This window comes from Schistosoma mansoni, chromosome 2, assembly GCF_000237925.1.
Source record: "Schistosoma mansoni strain Puerto Rico chromosome 2, complete genome".
Lineage (NCBI taxonomy): Eukaryota > Metazoa > Platyhelminthes > Trematoda > Strigeidida > Schistosomatidae > Schistosoma > Schistosoma mansoni.
Genome location: NC_031496.1, coordinates 1,717,801 through 1,733,790, shown reverse-complemented (window position 1 = coordinate 1,733,790; position 15,990 = coordinate 1,717,801). Strand labels below are relative to the sequence as shown.

The window sequence follows — 15,990 nt, the reverse complement described above, 5'->3', positions numbered from 1 at the left end:
GTAATAACTCCTCAGCACTCACCACACTCTTTCAAAATAAACGTAAACGTTCTAATTCGAGGGGAAATATATTTATTAAAGACAAACAAGTATACGAAGATCCTAAACTTGTTACGGAACTATTCAATGAACACTTTTGTTCCTCATTAACTGATGAAAAACCACTTAATGATTCAGAACTTATCACAGCATCTGCCTGTGAGATTACTAACGTAGACTTCAATGTTCAGAATATCTCTAAGGCAATTAGTACACTGAAACACTCCTACACTGATGGACCAGATGGTATTCCGGCTAGCATGCTAAAACGTGGAGGCAATGATATGTGTGTTTTATTACTCAAACTATTTGCGATATCACTCTCTATAGCGCATTACCCTACTGCCTGAAAAACTACACACATCATTCCCAAAATTAAAACAGGACCTGAAGCAAATGTTGAAAATTACCGACCCATAAACATAACTTTAGTGGTGTCTAGAGTGATGGAGAAAGTGGTTAAAGCGGCGTCAGTCCAACATGTAATTACTAACAATCTCATCTCGGTCTCCCAACATGGATTTCTTAGGTCCAGATCACGTGATACATGCCTAGTGGACTACATGAATGATATAACTCTGAAACGAGACAATGGACTCCTTGTATCACTCATATTTTTAGATTTTGAGAAAGCTTTTGATAAGGTTCCACACAAACGGCTACTAGCCAAACTACGGTCCTTCGGAATCAACAACCCACTCTATTCATGGTTTGTTTCATTCTTAAAGGGACGTAAACAAATGGTAAAGTACAACGACTGTCTCTCATTACCTAGACCAATAACTAGTGGCGTCATCCAGGGAAGTGTATTAGGCTCATTTTTGTTTCTCATGTATATGAACGATATATGTAACATCATAAAATCTGGGAAACCATACTTATATGCTTATGATCTCAAAATAGTATACAGCTATAAGCCTGAGGTTCTAAGTAAAAATGTACCCCTGATTGAAGATGATCTCAATAACCTAACTATCTGGAGCGAAAAGTGGCAATTACCATTTAACCTCCACAAATGCGGGATCATGCACTTTGGAAAGCACCCCTATGAACCCCAACTTTACTTAAACAAAAGTAAAATCCAGACACTTAATTCAGTACACGATCTAGGAATTAATTACACAGGAAGCCTAGACTTTAAAACACACGCCTCTATTATTTCTAAAGCCAGACGTCTAATTGGCTTCATAACAAAAAATTTCTTCACGACAGATGCCAAGCTTACTCTCTACAAAATATGTGTACGACCTTCCTTAGAATACTGCTCTTTTATCTTCTCTAATATGAATATCACTGACAAAATAAGAGTAGAAGATGTTCAAAGACGCTTCACACGCCAACTGCTAGGAAGTGACACCACTCTTGATTACACAAGTAGATGTAAGCACCTCTCTTTTGAACCTTTATGGCACCGTAGGTTAAGGAACAATCTGATATTTCTCTACAAAGCAATAAATGGACTGTCATTCCAAACCTCCTGTCCAACTATGATCAATGACCCAGCCTATAGACTAAGAAACAATGCATATACACTATTTACCGAAAAACACCAAAAACAAATGCGTTGTAGGTTTTTTACAGTTCGGTATAGTTTATTGTGGAACAGGTTGCCAATACCTATCCGTAACTGTGACACCTTTACCAAATTTAAAAGGCTATTAACCCTGTTACTAAACTCTAAAGAACTTCGCCAACTATTCCTTGAACTCCCGCCTACCAATGAGGCACTTTATTATGGACCGCCCAATATCTAGACGGAACAAGAATATAACTAACTCCATTGTCGTCAGTATGAATATAGCAAAACTAAAGAAAACATGCTTTATCCTTCCCCACTATTTATTGATTATTAACCATGGCCTTCCGCTCCTAACCCTCATTTTCAGTTTCCAAATCTCTCTAATGGATAAATCCAACTTATTCTCTTAAGTGTCATGTTCTTTTATTTTTCTCATTACAAGTAGATAGATAATTCACTAATCTTATGGATGTTGACCAACTAAGGCCGATCAAAAGAAGCTCATATGTCCAACATTCTTGTGAGTTGTTCAATGTTTTATTTTTTCTTAGCCCCTACCATCTCTTAACCACAAATAATCTGACTTGTCTCTTATAACCTTTACCATTAGTTATCTTCATAGTAGTACGATATATTAAATGGATATCTAACCAATATAAAACAAATGCTATTACCATCTGATTTGCTTGTAACATGGAACTTGTAGAGACAGTGTATTCCAAATATGGTCCTTGATTAAAGCAATATTCATACCGACCACAAACGTAGGAAAGCCTAACATCATAAAAGGAGGGAGGGTGGAGTTACTGACCAGCAAACATGATGGTGGGGAGATAATCTCAATCCACCCGTGTTTGTGGGGCAGAACATATTAATTATGGCTTCTTATGTCTAGTGGGATGTCACGATCCAACGGTATTAATGCGAAATTATTCATGCAAAATACTACTTTGACTCATGTTAAAAAAAAGCTGAATTGGTCCCACTTCCTAACAAGTAATCCTAATACAAGCAAATTAGACAATTGGCTAAAAACGAAGCCCACTCTATACCCTATAAAATCTGAAAACAAAATAAGAGTTTCAAACAGCTTCTAAAGTAAAGGGAGACAGTCATTTGTATCGGAATACTGTTTTCAGCACTTTATTTTATAATTACACAATTCCATACTTCATTCTGAACTACCTACATTTATACAGTTCCTTACCCACTCATACCTTGCCCACACTTATTTTTCTTTAACACATTAGTATGTTCTTACCCAATAAATATTTCAGTAACAGACAAATAGACTAAATGGTTATACCTTAACTATTCCTCCATGAATACTGTGTGCTCTGCTTTTCGTCCTTCCTTTTTCTTACACCTTTTTCAGCCTCCTGCAGATACTCCACCGAAAACAGATATGGCACGGGTGACTCCGTCCTACACCGTTATTAAAGCTCCCGATATTCTGTAGGGATATAAGTTCGAAACATCTAAAAGCCAACAACTTCGCATGTATCTATTCTCGAACATCAGTTGTATGTTGCAACGCTACCTCCATAAAGTGGAACAAGTGTGATAGTGTTATTGACATGTTTCTTATGAAATCCATTGACATTCATATCTTATGAAATATCAACCAAACTGACTAATTTTCTACAGTGAACATTGTAAAGTCTTTAGAAATTTGATCTTGACTGTAAATCGGGATGCCACATGTAACAATCTGTTACTTGAGAATAAATTATATTTATTAACATATATAATATACCGGACAAAGTTTCCATTAAAACTGTAGGAAATTCGATACTAAAGGCAGCTAATCTCCAGGACAGTCCATGCCTATGTATCCGACTTAACAAAAAGCATCAAAAATACTCGTGCCCTATCCTGTTATGATTCGATTCCCATTTATTAGCGGAACGTTTGAAAGACTCTGAACAGCTAGTCTGTGCGCATACGAAGTTTAAAAACGCTCGTATAGTCTCAGACAAAACCACCAATCAAAGACTAACGCAAAAGCGTACCATGAACGAAAATAACATTGTTGAGGCCACAACAAATGTGATCGCGCCAGCAGCTGAACCCACTGGTGCAGCTAATCTATCTCATGTCAGTCAGTGTATTGGTTTACCAATGCAATAGGCTAGTTTGCCTCTCATAGCTCTAGTGGCCCTAGATAACCAGGACATATCTGATGGAGACGTCAATGCCATTCTTTCCAGTGTAATATCTGAAGCCTGCAATCAAACACCTAATTCTATTGTGAAGGCTCCTAAAACACTGCTAAGACTAAAAAGTCTATACCAATTAAGAAGAAGGTAAATAGAAAACCTCCTGGTTCTAGACCGAATACCAAAAATATGTCAACGGCCTTACCGAACAAAAGTATAATTTCTGAAACCATGCTTAACCCTACTCATCGTGAGGGAGGTTATAAGGACACATTTCGTTCAAATGTCACACGAGACGGCCACTACAACCATCATGTAAGCAGGCCTACTATTAGACAGACGGCAATGAACCAACGTGCCCCATGGTTTCCCTCAAATGTAATAAGTACTAAACTTGCAAGATGTAACTCTTATCATCACTTTCGCAATGGGGAAGATGGAATACTAGGTTACACAGCATCAACGCAACCCCAGCTTGCAGGCCCCTGTCTTAATTGTCCACCAAGACAATTACAACAAATTATTCCACCTTAGCAAAATAAGGATTTTTTCGGACTCCGGAAATCAATTGTTACACTAGCACTACAATTCGCTCAAGCTATAGCCCATATGATCCGGCAAACACATTAAACCACAGTCCAGGCATACCTAGAACTCATACCATCGATAAGGATACTCTCGGTTTTTTTACACTACACACTCCTTTTCTAAACCTATCACTTATTAAGGCACGTTCACTTGTGAACAAAATTTCAGCCTTGAGAACCTTAGCCTTTCTAGCCAAGCCTTCTTTTATACTTATCACTGAAACATGGTGTTGTCCAGCAGTAGCCGATTCCCAATTAAATATCCAGAACTATCGACTATATCGCTGTGACAGAGAAACTAAGCGAGGAGGCGGTTGTCTTCTATTTGATTTGGATATCTTAACAACTAACAACGTTGAAGATAGTATGTTGAATAGTTTACTGGAATCGATTTGGATATCAATCAACACCCTGAATCATTGTCTACTCCTAGGATGTATATACAGAGCTCCTGATAGTTCGGATAATTTGAATGATCTTATTATGAATGCATTTATACATGCATCTACTCTAAACTTCAGTGCTAAGATTATCACTTTCGATTTCAATTATCCTGGGATTAACTGGATTACCGGTAGTTGTCAGTCAAGCAATGACGAATTTTCGTCAATCCTTAACCTGTACTGTTGGTCACAGTGGGTTCGTACCCCAACAAGGGTGATAATATACTTGATCTAATATTTAGTAGAGATGTCATCCCCCTATCTGTACAAGTATACAACGAGTTTGAGAGCAGTGATCATGAGATTGTAGCTTGTGCTCTCCCTATCTATCCCTCTTATAACCGACCAATTCAAAGAACCTGCAATTATATAGACTATAAGCATGCAGACTGGGACCTCTTTCGCTCACTGATCAAACTATCAGACTGGGATGAATTCTCATGTTTGAAGTTTGAAGTTTGCGTTACGCTTACACGGTATTTATTATAAAGTGTTTTTATATCGTTAAACCCTAGTTTATAAATCAATAATAACATTCAATTAACCCTTAAAGAAAAATGGTTCGACTGACACAAAAACGAGCTCGAAAAAGCCCTATTTCTTCAGATATTAACAACTCTGGTCTTACCTATACCCCATGCTCTGCAACTCCTGTTGCACCACATAATAGTGGGAGTGGACGTATTCCACACATGTTGCTGGATGACCCAATGTCAAACTGAATAATGAGTTCTAACTCACGAGCTGAAGGTATCGATCATATTAAAAGCGAATTAGCCGCTGTCTATAAGCAATTAAGCGACATGCGTTCTAATTAGATTCCACTTTAAAGTGGGGTCACTTGCGGGCTCTTTGTTGAAGCATGATGATGTTAAACTAGAACTAAAGACACTGTCATCCCTTAAACTGCTGTTGTCAAAGGATGTAGTTCCCTCTGAACTCGAAGACAGGATCAAAGTAGAATTCGTTATTGACTTGATAGCTAGTGAAGTCACCAAGTGAATAATCTCTCGAAATAATGTGATTATATATAATATACCGGACAAAGTTTCCATTAAAACTGTAGGAAATTCGATACTAAAGGCAGCTAATCTCCAGGACAGTCCATGCCTATGTATCCGACTTAACAAAAAGCATCAAAAATACTCGTGCCCTATCCTGTTATGATTCGATTCCCATTTATTAGCGGAACGTTTGAAAGACTCTGAACAGCTAGTCTGTGCGCATACGAAGTTTAAAAACGCTCGTATAGTCTCAGACAAAACCACCAATCAAAGACTAACGCAAAAGCGTACCATGAACGAAAATAACATTGTTGAGGCCACAACAAATGTGATCGCGCCAGCAGCTGAACCCACTGGTGCAGCTAATCTATCTCATGTCAGTCAGTGTATTGGTTTACCAATGCAATAGACTAGTTTGCCTCTCATAGCTCTAGTGGCCCTAGATAACCAGGACATATCTGATGGAGACGTCAATGCCATTCTTTCCAGTGTAATATCTGAAGCCTGCAATCAAACACCTAATTCTATTGTGAAGGCTCCTAAAACACTGCTAAGACTAAAAAGTCTATACCAATTAAGAAGAAGGTAAATAGAAAACCTCCTGGTTCTAGACCGAATACCAAAAATATGTCAACGGCCTTACCGAACAAAAGTATAATTTCTGAAACCATGCTTAACCCTACTCATCGTGAGGGAGGTTATAAGGACACATTTCGTTCAAATGTCACACGAGACGGCCACTACAACCATCATGTAAGCAGGCCTACTATTAGACAGACGGCAATGAACCAACGTGCCCCATGGTTTCCCTCAAATGTAATAAGTACTAAACTTGCAAGATGTAACTCTTATCATCACTTTCGCAATGGGGAAGATGGAATACTAGGTTACACAGCATCAACGCAACCCCAGCTTGCAGGCCCCTGTCTTAATTGTCCACCAAGACAATTACAACAAATTATTCCACCTTAGCAAAATAAGGATTTTTTCGGACTCCGGAAATCAATTGTTACACTAGCACTACAATTCGCTCAAGCTATAGCCCATATGATCCGGCAAACACATTAAACCACAGTCCAGGCATACCTAGAACTCATACCATCGATAAGGATACTCTCGGTTTTTTTACACTACACACTCCTTTTCTAAACCTATCACTTATTAAGGCACGTTCACTTGTGAACAAAATTTCAGCCTTGAGAACCTTAGCCTTTCTAGCCAAGCCTTCTTTTATACTTATCACTGAAACATGGTGTTGTCCAGCAGTAGCCGATTCCCAATTAAATATCCAGAACTATCGACTATATCGCTGTGACAGAGAAACTAAGCGAGGAGGCGGTTGTCTTCTATTTGATTTGGATATCTTAACAACTAACAACGTTGAAGATAGTATGTTGAATAGTTTACTGGAATCGATTTGGATATCAATCAACACCCTGAATCATTGTCTACTCCTAGGATGTATATACAGAGCTCCTGATAGTTCGGATAATTTGAATGATCTTATTATGAATGCATTTATACATGCATCTACTCTAAACTTCAGTGCTAAGATTATCACTTTCGATTTCAATTATCCTGGGATTAACTGGATTACCGGTAGTTGTCAGTCAAGCAATGACGAATTTTCGTCAATCCTTAACCTGTACTGTTGGTCACAGTGGGTTCGTACCCCAACAAGGGTGATAATATACTTGATCTAATATTTAGTAGAGATGTCATCCCCCTATCTGTACAAGTATACAACGAGTTTGAGAGCAGTGATCATGAGATTGTAGCTTGTGCTCTCCCTATCTATCCCTCTTATAACCGACCAATTCAAAGAACCTGCAATTATATAGACTATAAGCATGCAGACTGGGACCTCTTTCGCTCACTGATCAAACTATCAGACTGGGATGAATTCTCATGTTTGAAGTTTGAAGTTTGCGTTACGCTTACACGGTATTTATTATAAAGTGTTTTTATATCGTTAAACCCTAGTTTATAAATCAATAATAACATTCAATTAACCCTTAAAGAAAAATGGTTCGACTGACACAAAAACGAGCTCGAAAAAGCCCTATTTCTTCAGATATTAACAACTCTGGTCTTACCTATACCCCATGCTCTGCAACTCCTGTTGCACCACATAATAGTGGGAGTGGACGTATTCCACACATGTTGCTGGATGACCCAATGTCAAACTGAATAATGAGTTCTAACTCACGAGCTGAAGGTATCGATCATATTAAAAGCGAATTAGCCGCTGTCTATAAGCAATTAAGCGACATGCGTTCTAATTAGATTCCACTTTAAAGTGGGGTCACTTGCGGGCTCTTTGTTGAAGCATGATGATGTTAAACTAGAACTAAAGACACTGTCATCCCTTAAACTGCTGTTGTCAAAGGATGTAGTTCCCTCTGAACTCGAAGACAGGATCAAAGTAGAATTCGTTATTGACTTGATAGCTAGTGAAGTCACCAAGTGAATAATCTCTCGAAATAATGTGATTATATATAATATACCGGACAAAGTTTCCATTAAAACTGTAGGAAATTCGATACTAAAGGCAGCTAATCTCCAGGACAGTCCATGCCTATGTATCCGACTTAACAAAAAGCATCAAAAATACTCGTGCCCTATCCTGTTATGATTCGATTCCCATTTATTAGCGGAACGTTTGAAAGACTCTGAACAGCTAGTCTGTGCGCATACGAAGTTTAAAAACGCTCGTATAGTCTCAGACAAAACCACCAATCAAAGACTAACGCAAAAGCGTACCATGAACGAAAATAACATTGTTGAGGCCACAACAAATGTGATCGCGCCAGCAGCTGAACCCACTGGTGCAGCTAATCTATCTCATGTCAGTCAGTGTATTGGTTTACCAATGCAATAGGCTAGTTTGCCTCTCATAGCTCTAGTGGCCCTAGATAACCAGGACATATCTGATGGAGACGTCAATGCCATTCTTTCCAGTGTAATATCTGAAGCCTGCAATCAAACACCTAATTCTATTGTGAAGGCTCCTAAAACACTGCTAAGACTAAAAAGTCTATACCAATTAAGAAGAAGGTAAATAGAAAACCTCCTGGTTCTAGACCGAATACCAAAAATATGTCAACGGCCTTACCGAACAAAAGTATAATTTCTGAAACCATGCTTAACCCTACTCATCGTGAGGGAGGTTATAAGGACACATTTCGTTCAAATGTCACACGAGACGGCCACTACAACCATCATGTAAGCAGGCCTACTATTAGACAGACGGCAATGAACCAACGTGCCCCATGGTTTCCCTCAAATGTAATAAGTACTAAACTTGCAAGATGTAACTCTTATCATCACTTTCGCAATGGGGAAGATGGAATACTAGGTTACACAGCATCAACGCAACCCCAGCTTGCAGGCCCCTGTCTTAATTGTCCACCAAGACAATTACAACAAATTATTCCACCTTAGCAAAATAAGGATTTTTTCGGACTCCGGAAATCAATTGTTACACTAGCACTACAATTCGCTCAAGCTATAGCCCATATGATCCGGCAAACACATTAAACCACAGTCCAGGCATACCTAGAACTCATACCATCGATAAGGATACTCTCGGTTTTTTTACACTACACACTCCTTTTCTAAACCTATCACTTATTAAGGCACGTTCACTTGTGAACAAAATTTCAGCCTTGAGAACCTTAGCCTTTCTAGCCAAGCCTTCTTTTATACTTATCACTGAAACATGGTGTTGTCCAGCAGTAGCCGATTCCCAATTAAATATCCAGAACTATCGACTATATCGCTGTGACAGAGAAACTAAGCGAGGAGGCGGTTGTCTTCTATTTGATTTGGATATCTTAACAACTAACAACGTTGAAGATAGTATGTTGAATAGTTTACTGGAATCGATTTGGATATCAATCAACACCCTGAATCATTGTCTACTCCTAGGATGTATATACAGAGCTCCTGATAGTTCGGATAATTTGAATGATCTTATTATGAATGCATTTATACATGCATCTACTCTAAACTTCAGTGCTAAGATTATCACTTTCGATTTCAATTATCCTGGGATTAACTGGATTACCGGTAGTTGTCAGTCAAGCAATGACGAATTTTCGTCAATCCTTAACCTGTACTGTTGGTCACAGTGGGTTCGTACCCCAACAAGGGTGATAATATACTTGATCTAATATTTAGTAGAGATGTCATCCCCCTATCTGTACAAGTATACAACGAGTTTGAGAGCAGTGATCATGAGATTGTAGCTTGTGCTCTCCCTATCTATCCCTCTTATAACCGACCAATTCAAAGAACCTGCAATTATATAGACTATAAGCATGCAGACTGGGACCTCTTTCGCTCACTGATCAAACTCTCAGACTGGAGTTAATTCTTCTCATCTGATAGTCTCACAGATGCCGTCAACATTTTCTATTCGATTGTTAACTCTTGTTTAAATTCCTGTACACCAATTGAGACGTAGATGATTAGAAAATCTTCCGAATTATATATACCAGCTAAATATCGTAATAAATTAAGACGACTACAGAAACGTTATTTTGAATCTAACGACTTCACGGCAGTTACACAAATAATAATAATTTTTAACCAAATTAAGGAGGAACACAGGTTGAAGGCCATCAATGAAGAGCTATTAGCACTAAGTACTAGGTCAAAAGTGCAAAACCTAATTCTCCTTTTCAATAAACGCGATAAAACAACTCAAAGTGTTGATATACCATGCATCGTGCATAATGATAACAGTTTTATATATGACCCAAAAACTATAGCAGACCTTTTCAGTGGTAATTTTGCAAATGTCAAAAAATTCATAAATGGCTCTGTTTCAAGAGTTCTATGCATGACTGGTACTTACTTACTTACTTACGCCCGTTACCCCTCATCGAGGAGCATAGGCCGCTCACCAGCATTCTCCATCCAACTCTGTCCTGAGCCTTCCTTTCCAGTTCTTTCCAGTTGCTGTTCATCCTTTTCATATCTGCTTCTATTTCTCGGCGTAATGTGTTCTTTGTCCTTCCTCTTTTCCGCTTCCCTTCCGGATTCCAAGTTAGGGATTGAGTCGTGATGCACATTGGTGATTTCCTTAGTGTATGTCCGATCCACTTCCAACGTCTTTTCCTAATTTCCTCTTCAGCTGGAAGCTGGTTTTTCCTCTCCCATAAAACGCTGTTGCTGATAGTATCCGGCCAATGGATGTTGAGTATTTTGCGTAGACAACTGTTTATAAATACTTGTACCTTCCCGATGATGGTCGTAGTAGTTCTCCACGTTTCAGCTCCGTACAGTAGGACTGTCTTGACGTTCGTATTAAAGATTCTGACCTTGAAATTGGTTGAGAGTTGTTTTTAGTTCCATATGTTCTTCAATTGTAGAAATGCTGCCCTTGTTTTGCCAATCCTCGCCTTTACATCTGCATCCGATCCTCCTTGTTTATCAACGGTGCTCCCCAGGTACGTGAATGTTTCCACCTCTTCCAGAGTTTCGCCATCAAGTGTAATTGGATTGGTGTTCTCCGTGTTGCATTTGAGAATCTTGCTTTTTCCTTTGTGAATGTTGAGGCCTATCGATGCAGAGGCGGCTGCTACATTTGCAGTCTTCATCTGCATTTGTTCGTGTGTATGAGAGAGGAGGGCTAGGTCATCTGCGAAGTCCAAATCCTCTAATTGATTCTGAGAAGTCCATTGTATTCCGTATTTCCTTTCAGATGTCGAATTCTTCATAATCCAGTCAATCACTAGAAGGAAGAGGAATGGGGAGAGTAGACAGCCTTGTCTGACTCCGGTCCTTACTGGAAATGCATCTGTCAGCTGTCCTCCATGCACGACTTTGCACTGTAGTCCATCGTATGAGTTTTGGATAATGTTGACGATCTTCTGAGGAACTCCATAGTGTCGAAGAAGTCTCCATGATGTTCTCCTATGTACACTGTCAAACGCCTTCTTTAAGTTAATGCACAGTGACGAGTTCCGCTCAATTGATTGTTCCACAATGATCCATAGTGTCGCAATTTGGTCTGTGCACGACGCATCCTTGCGGAATCCAACCTGTTGATCTCGAAGTCGGGCGTCTACTGCGTCTTTTATCCGGTTCAATAACACTTTATTGGAAACTTCTCCTGGAACTGATAACAATGTGATACCTCTGTAATTCTTACATTTGTTCAGATCTTTCCTTGGTATCTTGATGAAGTGTCCTTCCTTCTAGTTCGTTGGCACTTGTTCCTCTTCCCAAATCTTCTTGAATAGAAGGTGAAGCATGTTTACAGTTATTTCAATGTCTGACTTCAGTGCTTCTGCTGGTATATTGTCAGGTCCTGCCGCCTTCCCACTTTTGATTTGTCTGATGGCCATCTTGACTTCTTCGACCGTTGATGGAGTGACATCTATAGGAAAGTCAGTGTGTGCTGCTTCGATGTTCGTAGGATTCAATGAGGCTGGTCTTTTCAGCAGTTCCTCGAAGTATTCTGCCCATCTTTTCCTCTAATTGAATCTCAGTGATTGTCTTTCCTTCTTTGTCTTTGACTGGTCTCTCTGGTTTGCTATATCTCCCTGCCAATTTCTTCGTTGTATCATATAGTTGTCTCATATTCCCTTCTCTTGTAGCTTTTTCCGCCGTCGTTGCTAGTTCTCCCATGTATTTCTGCTTGTCGGCTTTAATGCTTTTCTTCGCTTCCCTGTTTGCTTCTGCGTAGTCTGCTTGTGCTTTGACTTTCTCTGCTCGTGTTCGACTGTTGTTAATTGCTAGTTTCTTGTTCTTCCTTTCTTGAATTTTGTCCAGGGTTCCCATAGAGATCCATTTCTTGTGATGATGCTTCTTAGGACCAAGAACCTCCTGATACGTTGAAGTTAGTGCTTCTTTTATCCCTTTCCAGTTGTCCTCCAAAGTAGTTCCTTGTTCATTCAATAGATCCTGTAGAGCTTGGAACCTGTTGTTGAGAGTTATCTTGAATTCTTGGAGCTTGTCAGCATCTCGAAGGAAGGCTGTATTGAACCTTTGTAGTGCTGTTTGTCCAGTTGTCCAGTCTTTCTTTAGCTTCAGTTTCATCTTGGCCACAACCAGGTGGTGATCTGAAGCTATGTCAGCTCCTCTCCGGGTTCTCACATCTCCCATTGACCTTCGGAATTTTTTGTTGATACAGATGTGATCTATCTGGTTCTCTGTGGTTTGGTCCGGTGAGATCCATGTAGCTTTGTGTATGCGCTTGTGTGGGAATATTGTGCCGCCTATAACCAATTTGTTGAATGCACATAGGTTTGCAAGTCTCTCCCCATTTTCATTTCTCTCTCCTAATCCATGTCGTCCAATTACATCTTCATATCCTGTGTTGTCCACTCCAACTTTAGCATTTAAATCTCCCATCAGGATGGTGAGGTCCTTTCGTGAGCACTTCTCTATAATTGATTGAAGCCTTTCATAGAACTGATGTTTATCATCGTCGTTGCTATCATTGGTGGGTGCATAACATTGGATAACGTTCATTGTGATCCCTTGCTTCTTTGTTCTGAATGATGCTTTGATTATCCTGGGTCCATGAGATTCCCATCCCACAAGTGCATTTCGTGCTTCTTTGGACAGCATTAGAGCAACTCCCTGAGTGTGTGGAGCATTTTGCCCTTCGTGACCGGAGTACAGCAGTATCTCTCCTGTACCTAGCCTTTGTTGTACAGTTTGTGTCCAATGGGTTTCGCTGATTCCGAGTACTGCCAAGTTGTATCTCCTCATTTCCATTGCTATTTGGCTGGTCTTTCCTGTCTCTCACATTGTCCGTACGTTCCATGTACCTATAAAGAGTGTTGCTCTGGTTGTTATAAGGTGCATCGGTCTCGTGACTTCCGAAGAATTTCGGCTTTCATCATGAGACGTCATAATTATTCCTTCAGGCCGGAGGGCAGTTTAAATGGTTTGAATTATTTTTTTCTGGTTAGCGTTTTTTTAGCGAGTTAGCTTTTCTACGGGATGGGGTCGCTAACCCCATGCCCAACCCTCCTCCTTTACCCTGGCTTGGGACCGGCAGTAACTCTAGAAGAGCTACAGGCGGAGTTATGCATGACTGGTAACTCAATAAAATCTATCTCCTTCACATGCCTGAAAATTAGTAAGGCCTTAAATAACCTCAAGGTTTCAAGAGGTCACGGAGCAGACGGGATTTCATCATTTCTCTACAAATATGGTGGTCCAGATATCCAACTTCTTCTCCTTAAGCTGTTTACTGTCTCTATGGAATCAAGCTCTTATCCTGACCGTTGGAAAACCGCGTACATCATACCACGATACAAATCCGGAGATAACATGAACAACGTGAACAACTATCGGCCAATAAATATTACTCCAGTTATCTCTAGGATTATGGAAAAAATGATTAGTGACGAACTATCTGACTATTTATTGACTGAACAATTTATTGATGATTCGCAACATGGATTTCTTAAAAATCGATCTTGTATGACATGTCATTTTGACTTCTTTAATTTATTCTATTCTCTTCGTAGCCAAGGGTATCTAGTATTAGTGCTATACCTGGACTTTTCTAAGGCCTTCGACATTGTCAAGCACCAACTTCTCACAGGTAAACTTGCATCTTATGGGGTCGAAAACCCGTTACTAGCCTGGTTTGATTCCTTCCTCAGCAATCGACATCAAATAGTTAAAATCAACTGTTCACTGTCGAATGCCGTCCCTGTAAGAAGTGAGGTAATTCAGGGTAGTGCCTTAGGCCCTTTGCTCTTTTTAGTTTTTATTAATGATATTTGCCAGTGTTTTAGTGTGGGTAAGTCCCTTTTGTATGCAGACGATCTTTAAGTGGTGTATTCATTTTCTCCACATTAGCTGAGCAATATTCAAAATTGCATCAGCACGGAGCTTAACAAGCTAGCACAGTGGTGCTTGAAATGGCAACTGGAGCTTAATATAGCTAAATGTGGATGGTTATGCTTCGGTGATACATCACTCAACCTCGATCTTATCATAAATGGTGAAGTGTTATCTAGGTAACATACAGTAGTAGAACTAGGACTTAGGTACTCCGACGACTTATCGTTTACCGAACAGATAATGAAACAAACTTCCAAGTCTCAACGCCTTATAGGTTACATAACTCGAAATCTTCATAACAGCGAATCTCGTATATTAATGTACAAAGTCTGTGTTCGACCACTCCTCGAATACTGCGCGTTTCTCCTTATTAGCACGCGCATAAAGGATAAATTAAGACTGGAATCAGTACAGAGACGATATACACTTCGTACTCTTTTAACTGATAGTGTCTTGACATATAATTCGAGGTGTAGTAAACTAGGGCTTGACCCTTTATGGAAGAGTAGACTCAAACTTAATCTTATCTTCTTTTTCAAAATACTTAACAAACTATCCTTCACATCCAACCAGGCGATTCAATATTCTGAAGCTTCACATTACGACATTCGTAACTGCTTGTCACTAGCGAAACAAACATACTCCAGATCTCTTTATATAAATTACTTTACCTGTTAGTTTCCTAGACTCTGGAATAATCGACCACAAACTATCCGTACGTTAAACTCTCTCCCATTATTTCGCTCCCTTGATGCATACTGCTCTTCTGAAAATGCATTAAGTGCTCTATTGCCTGTAAGTGTATCTTACTCCATAAGGTAGGTTATAGGTACTTTAAATGTTTAACCACATATTTGCTGTCCTCGTTGTCTCCGAAGGATTGCTGACATCCAGTGGCAACACCATGTTAGTAATGCAGAGGTTCGGCATCGTGTGTTCGGGCGCAGAGACGATAATTCAATTGGTGTCACCATCTTGAAACACCGACTTCGGTGGCTTGGACATGTTTTACGAATGTCGTCCCAGAGACTTCCACGTCGTGCATTATTTGCCGACTCTCGGACTGGTTGGAAAAGGCGGAGAGGTGGTCAGTGTATGACATGGTGTCGTGGCATGAAAGATAGCTGCAAAGGGCTAGCTTCTGTTGGTCCTTCACGACTCTCTGGCAGAAGTCCGAGAGATGGTGCAACACAGTGGCTAGAGACGTTATCAGATATGGCTCAGAATAGAAGCCAGTGGCGAGCCTGCTGCAACCTTCTTTTACTTTCTACATAAAGAATGGTTCTAACTTTCCTAACTGAAAGAGTCTTCTGGTTGTACTTTTCAGTCCGCCTTATCTTTTCATCCCTTCTCTTCCTACTTTCATTATTTTGTGTTGCGCATATGTACCTGGTGCCCTTTTGTACCAATATATGTGTGTTT

The 15,990-nt window shown here is 39.7% G+C and overlaps 1 protein-coding gene across 1 annotated transcript; it reads left to right on the top strand.

Moving 5' to 3' along the window:
* Positions 1-9,614: 9,614 nt before the first annotated feature.
* On the top strand, positions 9,615-10,083 carry Smp_088570 (hypothetical protein; the record flags this gene model as incomplete). The annotated part of the gene is made up of 1 exon (XM_018795292.1): positions 9,615-10,083. One exon carries the CDS (start codon positions 9,615-9,617, stop codon positions 9,924-9,926), a length of 312 nt encoding a protein of 103 aa, XP_018649619.1. The 3' UTR covers positions 9,927-10,083.
* Between the last annotated feature and the right edge of the window lie 5,907 nt (positions 10,084-15,990).